Here is a 25224-nt window from a genome sequence, read left to right on the forward strand (position 1 = left end):
GGCGCGCGTGTTTATGTGACTTTTTGGAGTGTTTTTTTGTTACAAGTGGCCGGTTTTTGTGTTCTGCAGTCTGCTGGTGTTTATTGCTGGTGGAACTGACTGGGAAGCGCTCTAAAGGGGCGCCGCGTGTATGTCGGCGGGCGCCGGTATAGACGCAGTCCATATACCTAGTTTCCCTAACTTGTAAATAACTACAAACTTGACATTGGCTAATCAGTGTAAAGCCAGACGAGAGAAAAAAAAAAATTAAAAAAGTTTAAAATTCAAAACAGAAAACTAAACTTGTGTTCAAAACAAAACGAATTGATAATTAATGTGCCGGCTTGTTGAAACCCGAAATAATTTACTGAAGTAGAATATAGAAGTGAAATAATTGTTCTGTTTTCCAGATAAGTTTATCGTAATAAAAGCATGGAAGAAAACGTGCCTGTAACATCGCCAGCATCATCGTCAAGTGTAAGTATTTTTTACTGTAGTATCCTTTTTTCTCTTATAATTGGTATTTCTTAGCTTTAAGCAGTTTGGACTATAGGCAGACTTGATGATTGCCTCTAAAGTTAGAAGATTTCTCCAGCAAGAAACACTTCTCATTAGGTTTTGGCATCCAACGTCGGTGGCTCTGCTAGGCCCTAGCAGCTAGGGAGAAGTTTCTGAAAAATCATTATGACTATGGAAAAATAGTGTTAGTGTAAGTTATAGAAAAGTTCTACATTTAAGTACTAAATCTCAAGGTGGCCCCACTATAGAAAGTATGAACACTATTTTAGCAAAATGGTATTATTCGCTGGGAAGGGGTTCATATTTTGCACTTTAGATAAACTGATTTGTTGGTCAGTCAGTTTATCCTTTCATGTGTAGATAAATTGAAGGGTTAAGTATTAAGTATTAAGGAATTAAATATTATTAATAAAAGCAATTTAACTTGATTACAGATGGTGCCAGAAAGTGAAGTCAACACTCAAATTATTGAAGAAGGACCTAGGGTAAGATTTCTGTTTACATCACTCATTATTGTTTGTTTGTTGGTTTTTCCTTCAATCATGCCACAATGGAGCAGCAGATTCATTTTTAATTTTTACATGAAGATATGTCGCTAAAGACCTGAAGAGTGATGTATTAGCTACTTTTTATCTCGAAAAATCAAAGAGTTCCCACTGGATTTTAAGAACCTAAATTCATGCAGATGAAGTTGCCGACATCAGCTTGGTTTATATAAAACTTAAAACCTATATGAAATATTGCAATTGTCTTATATGTACATATACATAAGAACTTGGTCTGGTTCGATTCCCAATTATTGTTTGAATTGAAATAATTATAGTCAAATTGTATTATTTAATGCTAGATGTTGTCTGTGGCTTCACCCCTATGGAGTTTGATTTTTAAAAATCCCATGTGATTTTCTGGAATAAAAAGTAGCCTATGTCTATTCCCAGGATGCAAGCTGTTTCTGTACCAAACTTTTGCGGAAATAGATTTAACCAATGGGCCATGAAAAGCTAGCACATAAGCACACATACATTTTTGCATTTATTAGTATGAAATATGGATGTTAATTTATGTTTTCATAATTTGCAGATATGTCCGCTATGCTCTTCAGAAATAAGGCTGTTCTTTATAAATTATCATGAAAAGTTGCTGATGTGCGAAAATACAGAATGCGAATTTCCATTTGGGTGCGAGGACCTTAAGTTTGTGCGATACGACAATGTCGACGATGAGTGTGACATAGTGTCCGAACCATCACAAAGTGGGCAGTCTTTACTTAGCTCTGATTTTTCTACTTCAGGCTGGTCGGATATAGATAAATACATACGAATCTGCAATTCAGAAAAAGGTCCAGGAGAACTTAATAAATTTGAAGTATCCTCAAAGGAACTGAAAAACAAAAAAAATAAAAATAAATTTTCCATAATAGAGAAGGAAAAACAAATGCAAAAGAATATCAAAGACTTGAAATCATTGTCGATGGAACTAAGCGACATGTCGAAATCTCGGGTTACAATCACAAACAAAAAATGGATCAATAACTTGATGCATTTGCAAGACAGGTCGGGCTTAAAGTTACTAGAGCCGCTGGAAAATAAAAAGTGTATTAAAAAGGAAGTCAAAAATGAATTGAAGATTGACATAGAGCCAGGCAGCAGTGGAAGTGCATCAGCCATTAAAATAGAGATTGCTAAACAAAGCGAGTGTGAGTCTCAAAATGGATGAGTTCTTTAAAGAATAGGTTTAACATATTGCATCACTTTGGTTCTACCATGCAATCCATGAGCAGTGCCCATATCAAGAAATTATCTATCTATCATCATCATCATTCCATTGCCAGCTCACTACTGAGCATGGGTCTTGTCTCAGAATGAGAATGAGAGGTGGACATCTTAACCAATAGGCTATGAAGATTATCTATCTGTAATATATGTATAAGAAGACTTTCTGATTGATCTATCGTTCCAAAGTCCAAATTGCTCGCTTGGAAACTTAAAATTTTACTATAGGTTTTCTTGATGATGTAGGCCCTCATTAACTCAACAAATCAGGTATTTTCCTTGACTATGTTACAAAGGGAACCTCTGTGCAAACAGCTTTCTGGATGTTTATGAGTTAGTCAGTAATAGTCTGAACTATTCTTTTGAAAATGTTTAGATGAGGTTATTTTATTTTAGTTTCTACTTAGTTATAGTCATAATTTATTTTTTAAACACACCAGAGTCTGATGGTAGTTTTAGTTTTTTTTTTTTTTTCATTTTTAGTTATGTCAAAAACAGGAAGGGTCTTAAGTTTATGTTTTGTTGTATGTTTTTCTTGTTAAAAACATAGATTGTGTATGGAAGTATAATTAGACATTGTCGATATGCTGACGGGCAACGGCTTATTATTCTGCGTTATTGTAAAAGTAGACATTTCCATAGTGTTACAGTCTAATGTACGTTATTTTGGATGCTAGAGATATTATGTCTTGGTATATTTTTGTACTTTTTTCTAGTTGCTTAAAATCGGCGACATGCAGGCGCCTTGTTTAAGATAGTATATCTAGGCAACAGATACCATTTCTATTATCTTATTTTAGAGTTCTGGGGTTGAAATCATAGATGACTATATTGTACTAGTGATAGTTAATGATTGACATGGGACTGTATCATAGATACATGTACTGTATCAGGTAAAAATAAATGTTGTGATATTAGATGTATTTTTGCTCATATTAATGTTTAAACTTAGTTAAAAGTTGAATAATATTTTTAATAAAAAGGCTTTTTATTTTGTATTTTTACTAAAGTTCAAGATACATTGGCGCAAAAGCGAAGAAGCGTTTCCCATACATATTAACAAAGTACTCTGTGGCGATGCGTCTGGTTAGATTCAACAGGTACCGCAGGTACTGAGATATTTCTTTCATGGTAGAATTTACAAGTACTACCACTTTTATAAGTCAGCAAAATTCGTTTGCGTAGAAAAGCTCAGCCTAACAAATACCTACTAAAACAGAATGTAGGTACACCAATGAAATACAGACCTTATTGCTTGACGCTAAGATTTTCATCAAGAATAATTAGAAATCGTGCTATCTCGCTTATATGCGCGCACAACACATGAAGGCAATAATCACGGAACAGAAAAAACAGGCAATAATGGACGAGCGCGCGCTATTATTATTAGCTGAGATATTTTCGCGATATTCAAAAATGAGGTTTCTACGCTGGACATCGGCGTGGCTTATGAAAATGTTAGTACTGTACTGAGATAGTACCTAATAAGCACAACCGGCTAGATCCCCACATACATACTACTCCTCACTTCAGAAGTTGAGACTACTGGATACACATGTGTTGGCCTTGTACCTACGGATTGGCAAGCTAGGGAAATATCTAATTTGGAACATTTTGGAAAAGACGCGTCCGCGCCGCTTCATTTCGATTGCGTCGATATGCCTTGAGCCTAAAACATTTTCTTGGCAATCATATTTTATCAGGTAGTCAGTGATAGGAAAAGGAAAAGTGACATAGAATCTGAGCGGACTTATAGAAAGTGAAATTGTATCTAACCGAGCAAAAGTCCACTTTACCATTGAGCTTAGGTGCAGTAATAGTTGTCTAATATTAGGTTTTGGTTGGCATATTATTTCTATGTAGGTAGGTAGGTACCTATACCATCTAAGTAGTACCTAGGTATCTATAATATGCGACAGGTCGAGATGGCAATCGGGGTGGGAACGCGCGCACACCTCGGTGCGGGTGACGTGCGGGTCTATCATAGCTGCTTACAGATTGGTAGGTAGATAATTACAAAGCATCAGTTTCTTTTCGCGTTTCATATCGGGCTGCATCACCACTCGCCATTATGTGAGATCGCTGTTACGCGCAAACCCGTTAAAGACAAAATTTTTGTTACAGTCGATGAAGAAAGTTTGTAAGTACACATGGTCGTTTTTAGATATACCTACATACTTACCTACTTTAGTTTCCATTAGTGTAAAAGAAACTCGTAAGCGACGCGATTTGCCCGGCGGGCGCTTTAGACCTGGTGTTGAGTCTAAATCGTACTAATTTTGAGTCGCGCCTAAGTACCTATGCATTCACCACATAGTCCTCGTGTGCCTGGGTTAAAAATATCGGGGTTTTCCCTTATAAGAAATCGAACATTTCTTTAACTCGATATTTCTAATCCTATCTATCCACTAATTAATTTATTCCAAGTACTAATTCAAGTCTATAATAACTGGTAGTAAATCTAGTGATTCTAGTAGATATGTTAGTACTAGGTAGGAAATAAAGTCGGAACTCGGAAGGCCGCAGGACGTAGCTAGAGAGATTTTTGAACCTGACTTTCGCTATGGCCGTATCAGTTGCCGGCTTTCTACGTCGAAATTAGTAAGAGATAATATCGGATGCAGTAGAATTGGCTTGGCATTTTAAATTTTAATAATTACTCCTGCTCCTACTTATTTTATTAAGCTAAGTAGTTAATAAGTAACTAGCTTATGCCCACGACTTCGTCCTCGTGGACTTGGTAGGTACATAATTTTCAAACCCCTAACTCTTTTTACCTATAACTTCTAAATGCCTGAAGAGATTTGCATGTATGGGGTATCGTTAGAGTCCTTTCATCATTCCGGGTGGCACCAGCTTTAAATAAAAAAAAACCATAATAGAGCACCTGTATCTTTACTCATATGATTATATGGTGCCATTTTCCAATGTGAAAAGTTTTGCTTTTTGGTTTTTTGGCAGGGCAGTCGTGTATATTTGACAACAAAACAATTGCCATGCATTAAGAATAGATTTTACCTTTCGTAGTTGGGTAAAAAATAATTTGTTTCTTAGTGGAAATCGTCCTAGCTAGCCGGCAGTTATCTGCCGCATCTAAACCAACCAATAAACCAGGAACTTATAAATGCAACCGCGCTCCATCTCAGCGCATTTGTTCCGTGGACGCTCGGAAGAAAAGTCGCGTGATTATGTTTGTATAGTGTTGTTACCGGAAGCTATGAAGGTAGGTAATTATTATTGGGCACTAATATAATTTAGGACAACGAGATTACCTTAAAATGGTGATGAAGAGTACCTACTAGATGCTCACCTATTTTCCTACTAATTAGTTTTAATGGTATTTTAATCCACACTCCTAACCGAACCTAAGTACGTACATTCTATATCGATTCTTCATACTAATTATCACTGCTAATTATTATTGCAAATACGAAACTTTATCTGTTAACAAGTGTAAATTAAAAATTTATAACACCCCCGACAAGTGAAGGTTACAGTAACCAGAAAAGAGCTGATAACTTCCAAACGGCTGAACCGATTTTCTTGGATTATAGCTAAGAAAACTCTCGATCAAGCCACCTTTCAAACAAAAAAATCTAAGTTTTTAACTTAGTTTTATTCGGTTCATTAGTTTAGGAGCTACGATGCCACAGACAGATACACAGATACACACGTCAAACTTTTAACATCCCTCTTTTTGGGTCAGGGGTTGAAAAAAAAATTAAAATAAGAATGTAACATCTCATCTTGTATCTATCTACCGAAGATAATGTTTGTCTGTCTGTTTCCTTTTCACGGCCCGTTTTGCTTAAGTTATATTGACAGAGTACGGGGCAAGCTTATGATGGAAAATATCCCGGAAAATCAAAGTTCCTACGGGATTTAAATAAACTTAAATCCATGTGGATAAAGACTAGTAGTTGCTTAGTAAGTATATGTATAGGTAGGTACTTATATCCCAACATATGGATTAGGATATACTCAACAAGTAGGTACTTTCTTATACAACTAAATTAGGTAATTGATGGTGTAGGAGTCGGGACTGATAAATAGGTAATTCTAAGCAAGCGGAATTTTTTTTTATTTTATTTGTATTGTGATTCCATCCAATCGAAATAATATCTTTTACAAGACTATTATAGACTGCCCGAATAAAATCAGTGTACCTAATCTTTTCAGGGTGTATATGTATGTATGACTTTCTTTATTCCACCATAACTTCTAAAAGCCTGAACAGATTTAGATCTACCTATAGGATATCGTTACAATTCTTACATTATCCCGAGCGTCACTGGTTACTCTAGTTTTTTAACCAGTGGTTGATGCGTTACCAATAGAAAAGTCATGAGGATTTTTAAAAAATAACTGTTATAATTTTCAGATGTTCACACGGCCCGCAGTTAGCTGCATGTTGCTGTTGTCAACCGTTTACGCAAGCGACACCAAGGCTTCTGGTAAGAACTACAATGACTGCTTTTTTTACTAAAGACACATAATATTATGTATTACATTAGTTCCGCTTCCCTATTAAGAGGGCTCTCTCCGTCACTCGTTTCCACTCGTTTCATACAATCGTAGTTCCAATTTCATTTGAATATTAAGCAACCAAAGTTCATGAAATTTTGCAGACATATTCTAGAAACTAATATCTATGTCTGTGGTTTTCCAGATTTCTGTTAAAATATTCGGCTTCAAAGTTACGCGATCTTAAAAATTTCATACAAATCTTTGAGCCCCTGTAATTTTAAAACTACACATATTTAGAAAAATCTAAAACACCACAGACACAGATATTAGTTTCTAGAATATGTCTGCAAAATTTCATGGACTTTGGTTGATTAATATTCAAATGAAATTGGAACTACGATTGTATGAAACGAGCGGAAACGAGTGACGGAGGGAGCCCTGTTAAAGTCTGAAATAAGTAACATGCAAAAAATCGTTTCTAACACGGTCTAGGGTTGTAGAAGAAAATGCACGAAAAATTGCACACTGCATTTTTTTAAATTAAGCCAGCGTGATGGACTGTGACTGGTTCTTATCCAAGAGGCGACCCGTTCTCAGTAGTGAGCCGGATATGGGTTGATCATAATGATGATGAAAGTCTGGCTTTTCAGATTCATTGATTAACTCAACCGATTTTATCAGGTTAAAGTATTTAATTCATAAACTTGTATCATGCGATGTCTAATTAACTCGACAAACCAGGAACTTGTACGTTAACATTGCATGTTCTTCCTGCTTATGTCTTCATCACGCTGTCTCACTACTGAGCACTCACTGAGTCTCCTCTCAGAGACAAGGGTTTGGCCAATATCCACCACGTTGGCCAAGTGCAGATTGGTAGACTTCACATACCTTTGAAAACATTATAGAGAACTCTCAGTAGTAGGGGATTCGCCGGTTCTGCCCCAGGCCCTGGCCCCCTCCCATGCCTCGCTGCCTCAGCCCCCTCCGTGCCTCGGTCAAGATCGAAACCTAAAAAAAAAAAAAAAAAAAAAAAAAAGGTTTTGGGGTACGCTGAATCGATTGCGCTCACTCCCGACGTCGTATCTCTAACGGTTGCAAAGTTAGCTTTTCGAAAAACTAATCCCTAGTTCGTTATCTAATTGCTTAATCACCTACTAATGACGCTCTATTGTTCGCTGGCTCGTTGCTTCATTCTATGGGTTTTAAAGGAAACGCATGAATCATAACTACTCTTTATTAGCCTTCAAATATTGATTTAAATAACTCACATAAAAATATATCATTCTCTACTGTATTTCCATTGAATAAATCTAAAAAATCTGAACTTGTATAGTAACCCGTAAACATGAAATACAAATACATTATACAATATTCTCCACAAACTGATGTGTAATCATTCTGTATCCGCCTTGTATTGAATTGCCATATTCTTGTGTTTCTTTCCAAGAACTGCTTATGATATATTGGTGGTGCTCGTCCAAATGAATCAAAATATTGTCCAACACCATTTGTATCTATATATATGGCTATCTAATGCGATCCTGGTTTATAATCGGGGTCTAGATTGCTTATTAAATAGGCGGGTGTTTCAACATAAATCGGTAACCGGTTTGCGGCATACACATTGTCTTGCAGACTTGGGTGGATTCTTCTTAAATATGTCTTTATCCCTATTGTATTCATATTACTTCAATACTACTGATCTTATCGCTGCCGAGGATCATACATGAATGGGACGTAAGACCATGTTATTTCAGATATATTATAAATCATCATCATCATCATGATCAACCCATCGCCGGCTCACTACAGAGCACGGGTCTCCTCGTGAGAAGGGTTTTTTGGCCATAGTCTACCACGCTGGCTGAGTGTGGATTGGCAGACTTCGCACACCTTTAAGAACACTATAGAGAACTCTCAAGCATGCAGGTTCCCTCATGATGTTTTCCTTCACCATTAAAACAGTGTTATTTAATTAAGTACTTGAAACGCACAAGACTTCGAAAAGTTAGAGGTGCGTGCCTGGAATTGAACCCCGACCTCCGATTAGAAGGTGGACGTCTTAACCACTAGGCTATCACAGCATAGTCTTATTAAAAATAATGGTCCATAACTTAAATAAAAACAAAAAATATTTCTTGTATCAGTGTTTTATTACAAACCTTAATAATAATGTAGGTACAAATTATAACTTAATCTATTTACAGAAATTAGGTTTCTTAGCTGCTATAGTCCACGCTTACATTACGATTTTTATCAATTTCAATAACATTGTCAAACTCTGCATATACGATGCAGTTTATCGTTTCAGGAATAGCTGAATCAAAGCGAACTTCTAGCCTCACACTACCGTGCTTTATAAGATTCCAATGACTAGAGTGAGCTGATAAATCAGGAGTTAAATCGAATGCTAAGAGACAATAGCCTTTTGCATATTGTTCCCTAGATATTCCGTTCCCTTCATTTAAAAAATGGATTCCCGTGCCTGAGAATAACGTATGATAGGCTGAACTGAAAGTATTATCATCGAATGATGGTTGCAAAGCTTTTGAAGGTATTTGTTGGCCATCAATATATAAACTAAATGTATTCATATGATAATTTTCAAAGTTGAATGGATTTTTCGTAAGAGTTCCATTAAATGCTGCGTTGTTAACAAATCCGACAATACATCTTTTAGGAACTTGACCAAGAAAAATATTATCGAGTGTTTTACCCTGAACCCCTGAAGGAATTGTTAAAACTTTAACTTCCGCTCGAGTTATTGGATATTTTGCAGTAGTAGATGCTAAAACTTTTTGATGTGCAAGTAATACAGTCAGAGCAAGTAGTACAGGCGCGTGTCGATTAGTCATTATTCATTCCAGGTATTTGAAATTCCGTAGGTCCGTCATTAGAAAATTCCAACAATACATCTTTATCTAGGTAGTTAGCTTATCACGTTCCTTTTGGCTTTGTTCAATAATTGTTACAATCACTAACCACATTTTTGAAATATTGATTACAAAACCTTTTTCGATAATATGCTGTTTAACTAGTTGTTATCGGTGCAAATACATTCTTCACTAACGATAATGGCATTGGTTTTACTATATAAGCTCAAAATAAATAATTTCTGTCATATTTACTACCTCGTTTCTACTGAAGAGTACTGAGAGAGTACAGTTTGACTTTAAATCTATATTGTGTTCATACAAGTGTTTATTAGCAGTGTGTGATTAAGAAGTGTCGTGTGATAAACAATGGAGGTGAGTGTGTAATTTATTTTCTTTTAGTTCCCTTTAAATTAATGTAAATATTTATGATATCAGTATGATAGTTTATTTTTATTGTTACAGAATATATCGTACTCCCCTTGCAACAGTCAAGAAAACAATACATATAAGCAATATTACTTTCCTGTGAATTTGGTAGAAGAAGAAACACAAAATTTGCTCATAGATCATGAAATGCCATCAAAGAAAATGAAAAGGAAATCTGAAAATATAGACATTTTTTTCGAGTCATCCCCAAAAAATAAAAATAAAACTAGTTCAACAGTAGCTCGAGCTAACAAAGATGGCAGTATATCATATATATCGACGAACTCCAACGATGGTGCGACAGCCACACATCTCATTAAATTAGAGGTGTATGACCTAAAAAAACTAGCCAAAATACCTCAGTCTCAACACTGGAAACATGCTAATGTAAAAATCAAATATTATACAGAAAAGGCTAATGGAAATTTTGCGACCACGAATGAGATAATTTATAATATTACAAAAGAAATCGCAGAAACCGAGGGTTGTAAAAAATACTCATTTAATAATTAATAACTTAATCTGTCATTAGTAAACTACCTCACATAAATACTTCACCATAATTTAATTTGTGAGATTAATTCGACGTAACACTTATACAAGCAGTATAAAAACACATTGTAAATCCTATAGTAATGTCAGTAAGCCACCTGGTGCTGTTAATGAATAAGTCTCCCTCTGTAGTCTTATAAACTGTTAGCAATGGAAGATACAATTGACAGCTGTGTTAGCACATTTTTCAACACTTCAATTAATGATGAGAAACTCATTGAGGCTTTAGATTATTTTGACTTACTGGATCCAGCATATGACAATGAATTGTATAATATATGTGAAGCAATTGATTCAATCATGTAAGTATTTAAACATTATTCTTTTTAAAATTATATAATGTGTATTATTGATTGTTTTTATATGCTTCTATTTTTAATTTCTAGCCCAACTAAACAGAAACTTCAAATTGGTGGAGCTTTAAAGCGGTCCAATGATTTCACCGTGAACAACTCTGCGAAAAGAGTGAAATATAATGAGGGAGCCTCAACTTCATCTATTCAACACTCAGAAAATAACTCCACTACACCATCTGCATATTCAGAAGGTAATAAAGTGAAGTGTGATATTTGCAATATTTTTATAACCAAAAGGTATTTTTCTAATCATTTAAAAAGTAATTTACATAAAAATAATCATTTAAAGTCGCACCCATCATTATCGAATGTTTCTGTAATTGATTCAGCTTTTGGACAAAGAATAATAACGTACATGATAAATAGTAAAAATGATGATTTATCGATTTTTAAGACCCCTGAATCATTTTTGAATTCAATAAAAAATGATATTTTATTCCTAGTTCAAGAGTCGATCAAAGAACATACAGTTTTTAAGGTAAACTTCATTTTACACGCAGACTTTATACAACAAACCAAACAATTGACAAATTCATTTGACTTTCAAACATCAAACTATATAGTTTTCCGTGGAGACGATCTAAATATTTTCCTGTCATCATTATGTGACACTTTTAAAAATAAAATTAGTTCTTTTGAAAGAAAAGACAGTGGCTGGAGTTTAACAAACATAAAATGCTTACATATGAATGTAAATAAATTTAACCCGCTTCGTGGTACATCTTATATTGATTTACCTCAAGATATTAGAGCAAAAAAAGCGGTGATAAATGTTAAAAATGCTGATTATATGTGTTTCAAATGGGCATTACTTTCTGCTTTATATCCTCCTGCTAATAACAAAACCGATAGAGTCTCGTCATACAGCATGCATTCAGATAAACTTAAATTTGATGGTATATCATTTCCAGTCAAATTAACGGATATACCTAAAGTTGAAAAGCAAAACAATATAAGTGTGAATGTTTTTGGCTTAGAATATAATAAAGAAAAGAAAAATCATAGTATTGTAGGTCCCCTCTATTTTACAAAATCTCGAAATAGTACTCATGTTAATTTATTATTGATCTCAAATCAAACAAACTCGCATTATTGCTATATTAAAAACATGTCACGACTAGTTAGCAAGCAAATTTCAAACCAAGAACATGCCATTTATTTATGTGATGGGTGTCTTTTACATTTTCCTACACAGGAGAGATTAGAAACCCACCAACAAAATGATTGCGTTCATATCATTACAGAATTACCAAACAGTGAACTATCTAAAAAAAATTGGTTTGGACAACCATCATCAAACAATAAAATAAAGTTTGATAAGTTTAATAAAAAGTTAAGAATACCATTTGTAATATATGCTGATTTTGAAGCGTTTTTAAAACCAATAAATTCATGTTCAAACGATCCCTCTAAACCTTTTACTGAGAATATTCAGAAACACGAAGTGTATAGTTTCGGATATTATATTAAATGTTCATACGATGATAGCCTTTCAAAATATGAAACATACAGCGGTCCAGATTGCACTAAAGTATTCATGGAACGACTCTATGAGGACATAAAACTAATATGCAGAAAAAATAGTTTTCAAAAACGCCCAAACCCACTAACAAAAGATGATGAAATAACTATTGCAAATTCTCATAACTGTCACATATGCGAATCAAGACTGAATGGAGAATCCATTCTGGACTTTGACTGGCATACTGGAAATCTAAGAGGTGTAGCACATGAATCATGTGTGGAAAAATATCGCGCTCCCCGTCATATTCCTGTAATTTTACATAATCTTAGTAATTATGACGCACATTTCATTGTTCATTCATTAAATTTTACGGAAGGTGAAATCGAAGTAATACCTCAAAATAAAGAAAGATATATTTCGTTTTCAAAAATATTAAATGTTAATAACCAACAGATAAGTTTGAGATTCATAGATTCTTTCAAATTTTTGCCGTGCAGTCTTGATCAATTAGCAAAAAATCTCAATGACGATCAATTTAGATCGTTAAAAAGAAACTTTCCTCATAATGATGACTTTAGTCGTTTAAGAAGAAAAGGTATTTATCCGTATGAATACATGACTTCCATTGAATGTTTAAAATCATCATCACTCCCATCTCAACCTCAATTTTACAATTCGCTGTCTAATTCCCATGTTTCCGATGATGACTATAATCATGCAAAAGATATTTGGAGTCATTTTTCTTGTCAAAACATGTTAGATTATTCGAATCTGTATTTGCAAACGGATGTTTTGTTATTAACGGATATATATGAAAATTTTCGTGATATTTGCATCAAAACATACGGATTAGATCCAGCTCATTATTACACAGCTCCAGGTTTAAGTTGGGATGCCATGCTTAAATATACTCAAATTGAGCTAGAGTTATTGACCGACTATGATAAAATAGCTTTTATTAAAACTGGGATCAGAGGAGGCATATCTCAATGTAGCAATCGTTATGCAAAAGCAAATAATCAGTTTATGGAAGATTATGATAAGGAAAAACCCAAATCGTATCTAACATATTTAGACGCTAATAATCTTTATGGTTGGGCCATGTCCCAGTATCTTCCAACAGGTGGGTTTGAATGGGTAAACACTGAAACAAACTTTAAAGTATCAGACACATCGGATATTGGCTTTATTCTTGAAGTCGATTTGGAGTATCCTAATGAACTTCATGATTTGCATTCCGACTTACCTTTATGCCCTGAAAATCTTCGTATCGGGAATTCTAAAGATATCAAGTTAGTACCCAATCTTAATAATAAAACGAAATATAAAATTCATTATAGAAATCTAAAACAATGTCTTAGTATGGGTATAAAGTTAACTAAAATTCATAGAATATTAAAATTTAACCAAAGTCCTTGGTTACAAACATATATAGATTTAAATACGAATATGCGAACTTTGGCTACTTCAGATTTTGAGAAAGATTTTTACAAATTAATGAACAATTCCGTTTTCGGCAAGACTATGGAAAATATCGAAAAGAGAGTCAATGTTAAAATGTTAACGCATTGGGAAAATCGTGGTAAAGTCTTAGGGGCACAAGACTTAATTGCTAAACCTGAATTCCATAGCTTAGCCGTTTTCAACGATAACTTGGTAGCAATACAGTTGCGCAGAACCAAATTAACTTATAACAAACCAATTTATTTGGGTTTTTGTATTTTAGACATTTCTAAAACTTTAATGTATGAATTCCATTATAATTATATGATAAAAAAATTTAACAAGAATATTAAGTTATTGTATACAGATACAGATAGTTTAATTTATCAAATTTTTACAGACAATTTTTATGAAGATATAAAATGTGATCTAATTAATTATTTCGATACATCCGATTATCCACAAGATAATATTTACGGCTATCCAAAAATAAATAAAAAAAAGTTAGGATTCTTTAAAGATGAAAATAATGGGAAAATTTTAAGAGAATTCGTAGGATTAAGATCAAAAATGTATGCACTGGATGTGGACCATAAAACTTTTGCAAAAGCAAAAGGAGTAAATAAAAGTGTCACAAAAAATATGACCATGGAAAATTACAGATCGTGTCTACTTGATAAAAAAATTCAGTATTGTAATATGCTAAGATTTCGATCCATCAAACATGCGATTTTCACACAAAACATTAATAAAACTTGTCTGTCGTATAATGACACCAAGCGGTATATTTTACAAAATGATATTGACACATTAGCTTGGGGTCATTATAAAATTAGTAATAATGAGGTATTTTAAGAAATGTAGTGTAAGGAATTTTTAATGTAATTTGATGTGTCTTTAATTTATTTATTTTTTACTTGTAAATATTTTAAGGAATTTTTATTGTAATTTGATGTGTCTTTTATTTTATTTTTTTACTTGTAAATACTATATAGTTTTAAGAAATTGATTTTAACTTTCGTCTTTATATGTATTTTATTACAACTTTCCTCTAGTTCATTTTTGTAAATAGATTTAAAAAAAAAAAAATGTTTAATGTGATTTATTTCTTTTTGATTTTTATTTTGTTTCATAGAACTTTTATTCCATTGTATATAATGTATATTAAGTAAAATAAAATGCTATACTGTCACTGAAATGTCTCAGTCTTTTTTTAAACCTTTCAAGTAACACACGTTACAATGTTGTGTTTTATTCATCCATTTACTGCAATCGTAGCTGGTCCAAGTGGTTGTGGAAAATCAAATTTTGTTACAAATTTCATAAAATATGTGAAAGAAATTTGCAGTAGAGACTTTGCTGAAATTACTTGGTGTTATGATGAAATGCAACCACTATATAATTTATCAAATGTTAACTATCATCAAGGAATTCCTGATCTTACAATGTTTGATGGCAAAGATGCTCACCTTGTTATAATTGATGATCTTATGAGAGAATCTGATGGTCGTATTGTAGATATTTTCACTAAAGGTAGTCATCACAGAAACTTAAGTGTTTTTTATATTACTCAAAATTTATTTCATCAGGGAAAAGGACAAAGAGATATATCTTTGAATTCAAGTTACATTATTTATTTTAAAAATCCTCGTGATAAAACACAAATACGATACCTATCAAGACAAGTGTCACCAGAAAATTCAAAATTCATTGAGGATGCCTATAAGGATGCGACAAAAGAAGCACATGGATATTTGATGATTGATCTGAAACAAGATACAAATGACATGTGTCGAATTAAGTCAAAAATATTTCCCTCTGATGAATGTTGCGTCGTATATATCCCACCAAAAGATTATAAATATTTAAAGAATCATCAAATTCCTATCATTTACAAATAATGCATCGAAGCCTAAAGACACATAAAGAGCTGCTACAAGCGTTGCATACACTTAAACCTAAATATCAAAAAGCATTATTAAAATCCTGTGAAGAAGAAGAGATAAATTGCATTTGTGAGTGCATTCACAACGTATTACAAGGTAAAGTTCCACTAGAAGATAGACGAAAGAAAAAGTTAAAAAAATTTAAAAGTATACTTCGCACTTTGGTTCGCAAGGGAAAAAATAAACTAAGAAAAAAGATATTGATTCAAAAAGGAGGAGCATTTTTACCTTTAATTTTGGGTTCTATTTTGAGTGGATTAGTATCATCTATAGTTTAAAATGGAAAATGCTAAAAAAATGTTGCTTGTTGAGCCTAGTTTTATAGAAAAACTAAAGCAGCATACCAATACTGAAAATCCTATGTCCCGATTAGATGCAGAAATGCAAAAGATTTTAAATAGTAATATCGAAGATCGGAAAAAATGTATTTTATATCTACAAATTCTACAAAGATACCTACATTTTACCGAAGGAGAACGACAACCTATCGAGTTGCCAATCATTACTGACAATATAAATGAAACTAAGAGTTATAAAAATAACAACATGGAAAATAAAGACTTAGTATCGTTCGAGTCACCAACAGCTGAAGTGAAGGAAAATAAAAATTCGAATGAACATAGTCAACCACGTTACTCAACAACTCAAATACTAAGTCTTATACCAAAATCATATTTGAAAAAAGGTGAGCTGTTATTAAACTTGATTTCTTTGAGTAAAAATACAATTTATTGGGATGGTGATGATGGTACAGTGATAATTAATAATGAAAAAGTCCCTGGAAGTAATATTGTTGATCTAATTAATGATTCGTTGAGACCACTAAAAAAAAGTGATCCAATAGGTTGGGAAAAGTTTGCCAAGGCATTACATGCAATCAAAGTACCATTGACTTACATCGGAAATTCTAAGAGGTCGGATTTTATTCATCAACTTCAGATGAAATCACTCGAAGGGAACTCTACATCTGATGAAAGAACTTTAAATACTCCACAAGGTAGTGGTGATAAATATATTAAAAAAATTAGGAAGAAAATTGATTGGGAAAAATGGACCCCTTATTAGAAATTAATAATATATATTATAATCCAAAACACCCAGCTGGGTTTAGTAGCATTGATAAATTATCAAAGACCATGAAAGGTAAAATGAGTAAAACGGATGTAAAGAAATGGTTACAATCACAAGAAACCTATACTCTTCATAAACCTGTTCACAGAAAGTTTTCTCGGAACAAATACATATTATCAAATCTCAATGAATTATGGCAGGCTGATCTTAGTGATATGAGAACTTATTCGAAATATAATGATGGTTTTAACTATATATTGTGTGTTATTGATGTCTTTAGTAAATATGCTTATGCTAGGTCGATGAAAAAGAAAAACTCTGAAACAATAATAGAATGTTTTGAAAGTATATTTAATGAATCTAATGCGACTCCTACACACATACAATCGGATAAAGGAACTGAGTTTGTTTCTAAAGATGTTAAAAAGTATTTTAAAAGCAAAAATATAAATTATTACACTACAAATAATCCTGATATAAAAGCAAGTATTGTAGAAAGGTTTCAAAGAACTCTGAAATCTAAAATGTGGCGCTATTTTACATACAAAAATACATATAAATACATAGATATTTTACAAGACTTGGTATATTCGTATAACCATAGTTTTCATTCTAGTATTAAGATGTGTCCTTGTGATGTTAGTTCTAACAATATAATGACTGTTTGGAGAAATTTATATGATAGGAAAGCAACTAACAAACCATCATCACAAAATTCACTACCTACATTTCATGTTGGTGATAATGTTAGAATTTCAAAATATAAACACATTATTCAAAAAGGTTATGAATCTAACTGGAGTGATGAAATATTTGTTATATCTTCAATAATAGATAGATCCCCACATGTAGTTTACACATTGAAAGATTTACAAAACGAACCTATAGTTGGAACTTTTTATGAAAAAGAATTACAAAAAGTATTTTATGACCCCTCCTCAAATTATAAAATAGATAAAATCATTAGTTCTCGATACTCCGGCAACAGAAAAGAAGTGTTAGTGAAGTGGAAAGGTTATCCTGATAAATTTAACAGTTGGGTTTTAGAGTCTAATTTAAATCAAATATGATAAAGGAAAACTTTTATTTGACTTTACTTAGTAATAGTTCAATGGAATACTTCCCGGAAAACAAAACAACTATGTTTTCAACGAAGTTACCAAAATCCCTTATATTAGAAGGTGAATGGTTTGTTGGAGTTGTAGAAATTCAATATCCTTGTACGGTATTTACTGTTCAAGAACATGAAAATGTTATTAACACATCTAAATGGGTTTTGATGCCTGATGATGACACACATTCATTAGTGCACTATAAAGGACGGATTCCGGCCATGAACTATGACAGCATTCAACATGTTATAGAAACTTTAAATAGATATACTTTTGAAGAAATAGTATTTCATTATGATGAAATAACCAAACACGTATCAGTATCAATTTTGGATAACTCAATTGACACACTTAAGTTGTCAACCAAATTATGTTTACAACTTGGATTTGAACCAAACAAAAATCTTGCAGTAAATAAAATTGGGAGCTATCCTTCTAATTTAAAATTAGGGTTGCCATCTCAATTGTTTGTTTATTGTGATATAATAGAACCGCAAATTGTGGGGGATGTAATGGCTCCTCTTCTCAGAATTGTACCTTTAGATACGGCAACATATGTATATGGAGCAAATAAAATGCATATTTTCTCACCACCTCACTATTTACCTGTTATGCGGCGGGAGTTTGATACTATTGAAATAGATATAAGGTCAAGCACAGGCAATAAAATCCCATTCCAGTTTGGAACTGTGTGTATTAAACTTCACTTTAGAAAATTATAATGGATCCTTATCAAAAGATAACTTGTCCTTACGAGCAATATTATTCACATCAGGCTGGGTCAGGTATTGGAGTAATTTATAAAGGTGTACCATATCAACGTGGTCATGGTATTGGGAGTTTTCTTGGAGGATTGTTTAGGTCTATTTTACCACTACTCTCTAGTGGTGCTCGAGCTGTAGGAAAAGAAGCATTAAATGCAGGTGTTGGTCTTCTATCGGATATGGTTAGCGCACGACCTTTGGAAGATTCTATCAAAACTCGTCTTAAGGAAGCTAGTTCAAACTTAAAAAGGAAAGTTCATGACAAGATAGACAGAATTAATATGTCTGGCTCAGGATATATAACTAAAAGAAAACGACAATCTTCATTCATTCAACCGCTGACAGCTAAAGTGAAAGCTATTAAAAAATCAAGGCTCAGTCAAAATAAAATAAAAGATATATTTTCTAATTAATTATGTCTTTTTTACATAATCATTCATGTGAGTGTATTAAATCAGAGTTAGATTTGTTTGCTTTGCCATCAACGCAAACAAGTATAGAAAATGGATTATGGATTCATTACAAACCCATTTCATCCCTTGCTGATGATGGACCGATAGAATTTCAAATACCTGGAACGAGCGAAGACTACATAGATTTGTCTCATACGTTGATCCATTTAAAAGCTAAGATAGTGAATCAAGACTTATCAAAACTTAGTTCATCTGCAGTTGTAGCTCCAATTAACAATTGGTTACATTCAGTCTTCAGTCAGCTGGATGTATACTTGAATCAAAAACTCATTTCACCTCCAAACAATACATACGCTTACCGTGCTTACATTGAGACATTATTAAACTATGCGCCAGCAGCAAAAGAATCTCACCTGACTTGCGGTCTTTGGTATGAAGATACTGCGGGGAATATGGATTCAGTAGATGAAAAAAATACAGGTTTTACTAAAAGACAGAGTCTTGCAGCCGAAAGTAAAGAAATAGAAATGATTGGACACTTACATGGTGATATATTCAACCAGGAAAAATTTTTGATTAATGGTGTTGAGATGTGTGTTAAATTAATTCGCTCAAGGGAAACTTTCAGTCTTATGGCTTCTTCAAATGATTTAAAACTTAAAGTGTGTATCACGGATGCAACCCTTATAGTTCGACGCGCGCGGATCAATCCGACTGTATTACTTGCACATCAAAAAGTTTTAGCATCTACTACTGCAAAATATCCAATAACTCGAGCGGAAGTTAAAGTTTTAACAATTCCTTCAGGGGTTCAGGGTAAAACACTCGATAATATTTTTCTTGGTCAAGTTCCTAAAAGATGTATTGTCGGATTTGTTAACAACGCAGCATTTAATGGAACTCTTACGAAAAATCCATTCAACTTTGAAAATTATCATATGAATACATTTAGTTTATATATTGATGGCCAACAAATACCTTCAAAAGCTTTGCAACCATCATTCGATGATAATACTTTCAGTTCAGCCTATCATACGTTATTCTCAGGCACGGGAATCCATTTTTTAAATGAAGGGAACGGAATATCTAGGGAACAATATGCAAAAGGCTATTGTCTCTTAGCATTCGATTTAACTCCTGATTTATCAGCTCACTCTAGTCATTGGAATCTTATAAAGCACGGTAGTGTGAGGCTAGAAGTTCGCTTTGATTCAGCTATTCCTGAAACGATAAACTGCATCGTATATGCAGAGTTTGACAATGTTATTGAAATTGATAAAAATCGTAATGTAAGCGTGGACTATAGCAGCTAAGAAACCTAATTTCTGTAAATAGATTAAGTTATAATTTGTACCTACATTATTATTAAGGTTTGTAATAAAACACTGATACAAGAAATATTTTTTGTTTTTATTTAAGTTATGGACCATTATTTTTAATAAGACTATGCTGTGATAGCCTAGTGGTTAAGACGTCCACCTTCTAATCGGAGGTCGGGGTTCAATTCCAGGCACGCACCTCTAACTTTTCGAAGTCTTGTGCGTTTCAAGTACTTAATTAAATAACACTGTTTTAATGGTGAAGGAAAATATCATGAGGGAACCTGCATGCTTGAGAGTTCTCCATAGTGTTCTTAAAGGTGTGCGAAGTCTGCCAATCCACACTCAGCCAGCGTGGTAGACTATGGCCAAAAAACCCTTCTCACGAGGAGACCCGTGCTCTGTAGTGAGCCGGCGATGGGTTGATCATGATGATGATGATGATTTATAATATATCTGAAATAGCATGGTCTTACGTCCCATTCATGTATGATCCTCGGCAGCGATAAGATCAGTAGTATTGAAGTAATATGAATACAATAGGGATAAAGACATATTTAAGAAGAATCCACCCAAGTCTGCAAGACAATGTGTATGCCGCAAACCGGTTACCGATTTATGTTGAAACACCCGCCTATTTAATAAGCAATCTAGACCCCGATTATAAACCAGGATCGCATTGGATAGCCATATATATAGATACAAATGGTGTTGGACAATATTTTGATTCATTTGGACGAGCACCACCAAAATATCATAAGCAGTTCTTGGAAAGAAACACAAGAATATGGCATTATAATACAAGGCGGATACAGAATGATTACACATCAGTTTGTGGAGAATATTGTATAATGTATTTGTATTTCATGTTTACGGGTTACTATACAAGTTCAGATTTTTTAGATTTATTCAATGGAAATACAGTAGAGAATGATATATTTTTATGTGAGTTATTTAAATCAATATTTGAAGGCTAATAAAGAGTAGTTATGATTCATGCGTTTCCTTTAAAACCCATAGAATGAAGCAACGAGCCAGCGAACAATAGAGCGTCATTAGTAGGTGATTAAGCAATTAGATAACGAACTAGGGATTAATTTTTCGAAAAGCTAACTTTGCAACCGTTAGAGATACGACGTCGGGAGTGAGCGCAATCGATTCAGCGTACCCCAAAACCTTTTTTTTTTTTTTTTTTTTTTTTTTTTTTTTTTTTTTTTTTTTAGGTTTTGATCTTGACCGAGGCACGGAGGGGGCTGAGGCAGCGAGGCATGGGAGGGGGCCAGGGCCTGGGGCAGAACCGGCGAATCCCTTACTACTACTCTCAGGCATGTACTCGTAGGTTTCCTCACGATGTTTTCTTTCCCCGTTAAAGCAAGTGATATTTATATAATTTTTAATTGCTAAGCGATGCCGTAGGTCAAGTGGTTAGTGGTTAGAGCGTCGTCGGGCGCAAACCCAGAATCCGCAGCTTCGATTCCTGGCGGTTTCGCAATTTTTGATATATATTTAAAAAACCGGCCAAGTACGAGTCAGACTCGCGCACTGAGGGTTCCGTACTCGGTAAACTACCGTTTCCGTACTTCCGTACCCTATAGGTTTCTTGACAGACAGACAGACAGACAACAAAGTGATCCTATAAGGGTTCCGTTTTTCCTTTTGAGGTACGGAACCCTAACAAGTGATATTTAATTGAGCTCTGAAAAGTTAGAAGTGCTTGCCCGGGATCGAACCCTCGACCTGCCGAATGAGGCGGAAGTCTTATTACATACTATACCACGGCTCCGAGTAGGTAATATCAACTGAAATTTTATAATAATCACATTACATAAGAGACACCGGAAATCATATAAAATTAACGACCTTTTCATTAGTAACTAGGCCTATTTACCAAACACAACTTGCGGTTAGGTACCAAACATCCTAGTCATGGTAAAAGTGTAAAATGTTAACAAGTGATCACCAAATACCAATTGCGTCATGTGTTCGTACTTACTTGCTTCCACACTTAGCCGCTTAGGCCGAGAATCTCAGCTACAGTAGAGTATAGAGCGTAGAGAGTAGGACGACAGTTTCGTCCACGTTGTTAACTATTTTTTCGCAACCAGGGACGAAATGAGCTTAATAGACCTATAATACCTACTTCGTTTTTCGTAACTGATTATTATCAGTCAAGAATTTTTTATCTGGGTTCGTAACGGAAAATTCTTAAATATAGAAGCGGTTTCAGCAGTATGTTTATTAGTTAATTTCTCCCTTTATGGACACCAGCGCTGGGGCTGAATATTTATCGAAATGCATGAAGAGAAGTATCTTACATTTTCCATGTTTTGAATTGTCAATGTCAGCACTCAGCATACGTTTGTTTTGGTTGGAGGCTCCAGGCACAGCTATTTAAAACTACAGATGTATCTACTCAGTCAAGTAAATCAGCACTACTTTGTAACTGGGGACTACATAATAATGCAGATTTTTATAGATTTCTTTATTAAGTTTTGAATAGTAAACGAATCTTGATACGTGTGGTAAGACTCTTTGAAAGTAAATTAAAACTCGTTTAAAAATATAGAACTGTTAAAATCGAAAGCTACTGCGCGTAGGTACTTACTCGGTTTAAATATAATAAAGATTTTATAGCATTACTATGATGCAAAAGTGAACATAAAATTATACAGTTATTAAATAAAATCGCGCAAAACATAGTTCTGCTTTCTTGACTTTCAAATCTCATAAAATTTACCTAGGTATGTCAGTTTGCACCTATGTGCTTTGCTTAGATTAATCAAAATCGGTTAAGTAGAATACGGGATACGGCTTGACTCTGAATAGGAAAATAAATAAATACTCGACTCATAAGGCTACATCGAGTTTGACAGATAATGGGTCTTCAAAACCTATGCAAAGAGCAACCGCCGAGTTTCTTGCTGGTTCTTCTCGGTAGGAACGGCATTCCGAACCAGTGGTAGATTATTTTGACGATTCAAAAGCACTTGTAAAATTAATTGAATAAAAATATTTTGAATTTTAAATTTTGAAATTTTATGCATTAGCACCAAATTGTTAATTATAACAGTTCCAGATTTGATTTTTTTAAGAAAATTCGGTTTTGAGTGCCTACCATTTATTGTTTTGCAGATGTCCTAAGAAGTTTATTTTTACTCCACAGGTATATCCCAGTTCTGGACGGACGACTACAAAGTTTTCGATCAGATTTACGGAAAGACTTCTGATAAGGAACTGTACGGAGCCCTACCAGCAGGTATCACCTACGGTTTGGATTTCAAAAAACCCATCGCAATCGAGGCTTCGGAAAAGAGAGAAAGATATTTAACCAATGGAAAGGACCTACTAGAGTTTGACCCACAAGCTTACGATGTTAGTGATAGATATGCGAAATTGTTTGCCAAATCTCTACATTCCGAGAAGACTAAACCTTCACCTGCTTTACAATTCATAAGTTTCTCTGACGTCAAACCTATAAGCCAAACTACTGATCCAGAAACGTACAACTATTTGAAGCATTTAGAGCACTCCACTAAAGAAAAGTATGTTATTCCGAAGAAATTGAAAACTAACTTCAAATCTTATACCGATGTTGATTCGGAATCTGAAGTAGACGAAGCATATAAAAGTATTCAAGATATTTTGGATGCCCATGAAGCGAATAAAGGGAGTACATCTAATGATGACGAAGAAGATTTTAATGTAAGACCTAAAGGGAAGAAAATAACAGATGAAAGTGATGGATTAAAGTATTCAAGAAGCAGAAACAGGAGTAAAGTGAGGTTCCTAAGCGGGAATAGTATTAAATCTAGATGCGTTACAGGCAGATGTAGAACGCCTTCAGTACGCGTTAGTTCAAGGCCGTATATAAGGAAAATAAAACACTATACGTACTCCAGGCGTTGAACTTAACATGAAAATCATATGGAGATGTTTAGTTATTGTTAATTTTTTTGATAATACTGAGATTTTAATATTTAAGTATTTATTAATTATGAAATAATTTAAATCTCTGTTGAGTACAGTTTTCTATGTGTAAATATATTGTTACTTTTAACATAATTTCTGATGTACCTATTCGGGATTGTGTCGAATAATTTAAATCAAAGTTTGTTATTTTTACCACCGTATAATAGATTAGAGTGCAATAGTTTTTGCAGAGTAATTTACTTTTATCGTTATGTAGATGTAATTTAATATTGTAGTTTTATGAATATTTTTTTGTCTTTATGTATCTCTTTAAAAATTACATTAGGAAAACAGTTTGAATAAAACACCTTTAAAATTAAATAATATTATAATTTTAAATCTTATAATTTACATCATCTGGTCCTTACCGTAGTTAAATAAAAGTAAATTTTTTCAACAATACTTTGAAAAACTTCTTATTTTACTGCATCATCACTCGTTGCTATGCTATAAGCATAATGTTCAATTGTGGTGGAAATAAACACAATTTTGCGTCCTCTGTGTTTACGTCTAGCACAATTTTTATAAGTTACCAAAAAATTGGTAGATTGGCAATCGACTTTCCGTTATTTTTCGGATAGCTGGCAACCAATCCTCGAAAATTTCATATTTAGCGAATTTCCACATTATTTAAAGATCAACCAATTTTCTACAATCTTCATGCAGAAGTATTTCTCTAGAAGGAAGAAGAAAACCATCTTTTAGTGGTTTACGTTAGTGGGCATTCTCAGCCTCAAAAATATTTTATTTTCCTTCTAGTATCATCTGCGGT

General features: G+C 33.7%; 2 protein-coding genes across 4 annotated transcripts; both read left to right on the forward strand.

Moving 5' to 3' along the window:
• Positions 1–217: 217 nt before the first annotated feature.
• LOC123870593 lies at positions 218–3265 on the forward strand. Of its 3 annotated transcripts, none has more exons than XM_045913953.1 (4): positions 244–315; positions 390–456; positions 933–983; positions 1579–3265. In XM_045913953.1, exons 2-4 carry the CDS (start codon positions 412–414, stop codon positions 2212–2214), a joined length of 732 nt encoding a protein of 243 aa, XP_045769909.1. In that variant the 5' UTR covers positions 244–315; positions 390–411; the 3' UTR covers positions 2215–3265. The 3 variants fall into 3 exon arrangements, with proteins under 3 accessions (XP_045769910.1, XP_045769909.1, XP_045769908.1); XM_045913952.1 differs by having other exon boundaries at positions 299–315; positions 356–456; XM_045913954.1 differs by having other exon boundaries at positions 218–460.
• A 2104-nt stretch (positions 3266–5369) lies between these two features.
• On the forward strand, positions 5370–24670 carry LOC123870591. The gene is made up of 3 exons (XM_045913947.1): positions 5370–5493; positions 6652–6724; positions 23647–24670. The coding sequence occupies exons 1-3, from the start codon at positions 5395–5397 to the stop codon at positions 24387–24389; spliced, it is 915 nt and encodes a 304-aa protein (XP_045769903.1). The 5' UTR covers positions 5370–5394; the 3' UTR covers positions 24390–24670.
• Positions 24671–25224: the final 554 nt, after the last annotated feature.

This window comes from Maniola jurtina, chromosome 12 (assembly GCF_905333055.1).
Source record: "Maniola jurtina chromosome 12, ilManJurt1.1, whole genome shotgun sequence".
Classification (NCBI taxonomy): Eukaryota; Metazoa; Arthropoda; class Insecta; order Lepidoptera; family Nymphalidae; genus Maniola; species Maniola jurtina.

What these genes read in the sequence shown, in the direction of transcription:
- LOC123870593 (XM_045913953.1), top strand. Translation starts at nt 412, where the DNA reads ATGGAAGAAAACGTGCCTGTAACATCGCCAGCATCATCGTCAAGT. An exon ending in CGCCAGCATCATCGTCAAGT is followed by an intron (nt 457 to 932) that starts GTAAGTATTTTT and finishes ACTTGATTACAG; the next exon opens with ATGGTGCCAGAAAGTGAAGT. An exon ending in TTATTGAAGAAGGACCTAGG is followed by an intron (nt 984 to 1,578) that starts GTAAGATTTCTG and finishes CATAATTTGCAG; the next exon opens with ATATGTCCGCTATGCTCTTC.
- LOC123870591 (XM_045913947.1), top strand. Translation starts at nt 5,395, where the DNA reads ATGCAACCGCGCTCCATCTCAGCGCATTTGTTCCGTGGACGCTCGGAA. An exon ending in TGTTACCGGAAGCTATGAAG is followed by an intron (nt 5,494 to 6,651) that starts GTAGGTAATTAT and finishes TATAATTTTCAG; the next exon opens with ATGTTCACACGGCCCGCAGT. An exon ending in AAGCGACACCAAGGCTTCTG is followed by an intron (nt 6,725 to 23,646) that starts GTAAGAACTACA and finishes TTTACTCCACAG; the next exon opens with GTATATCCCAGTTCTGGACG.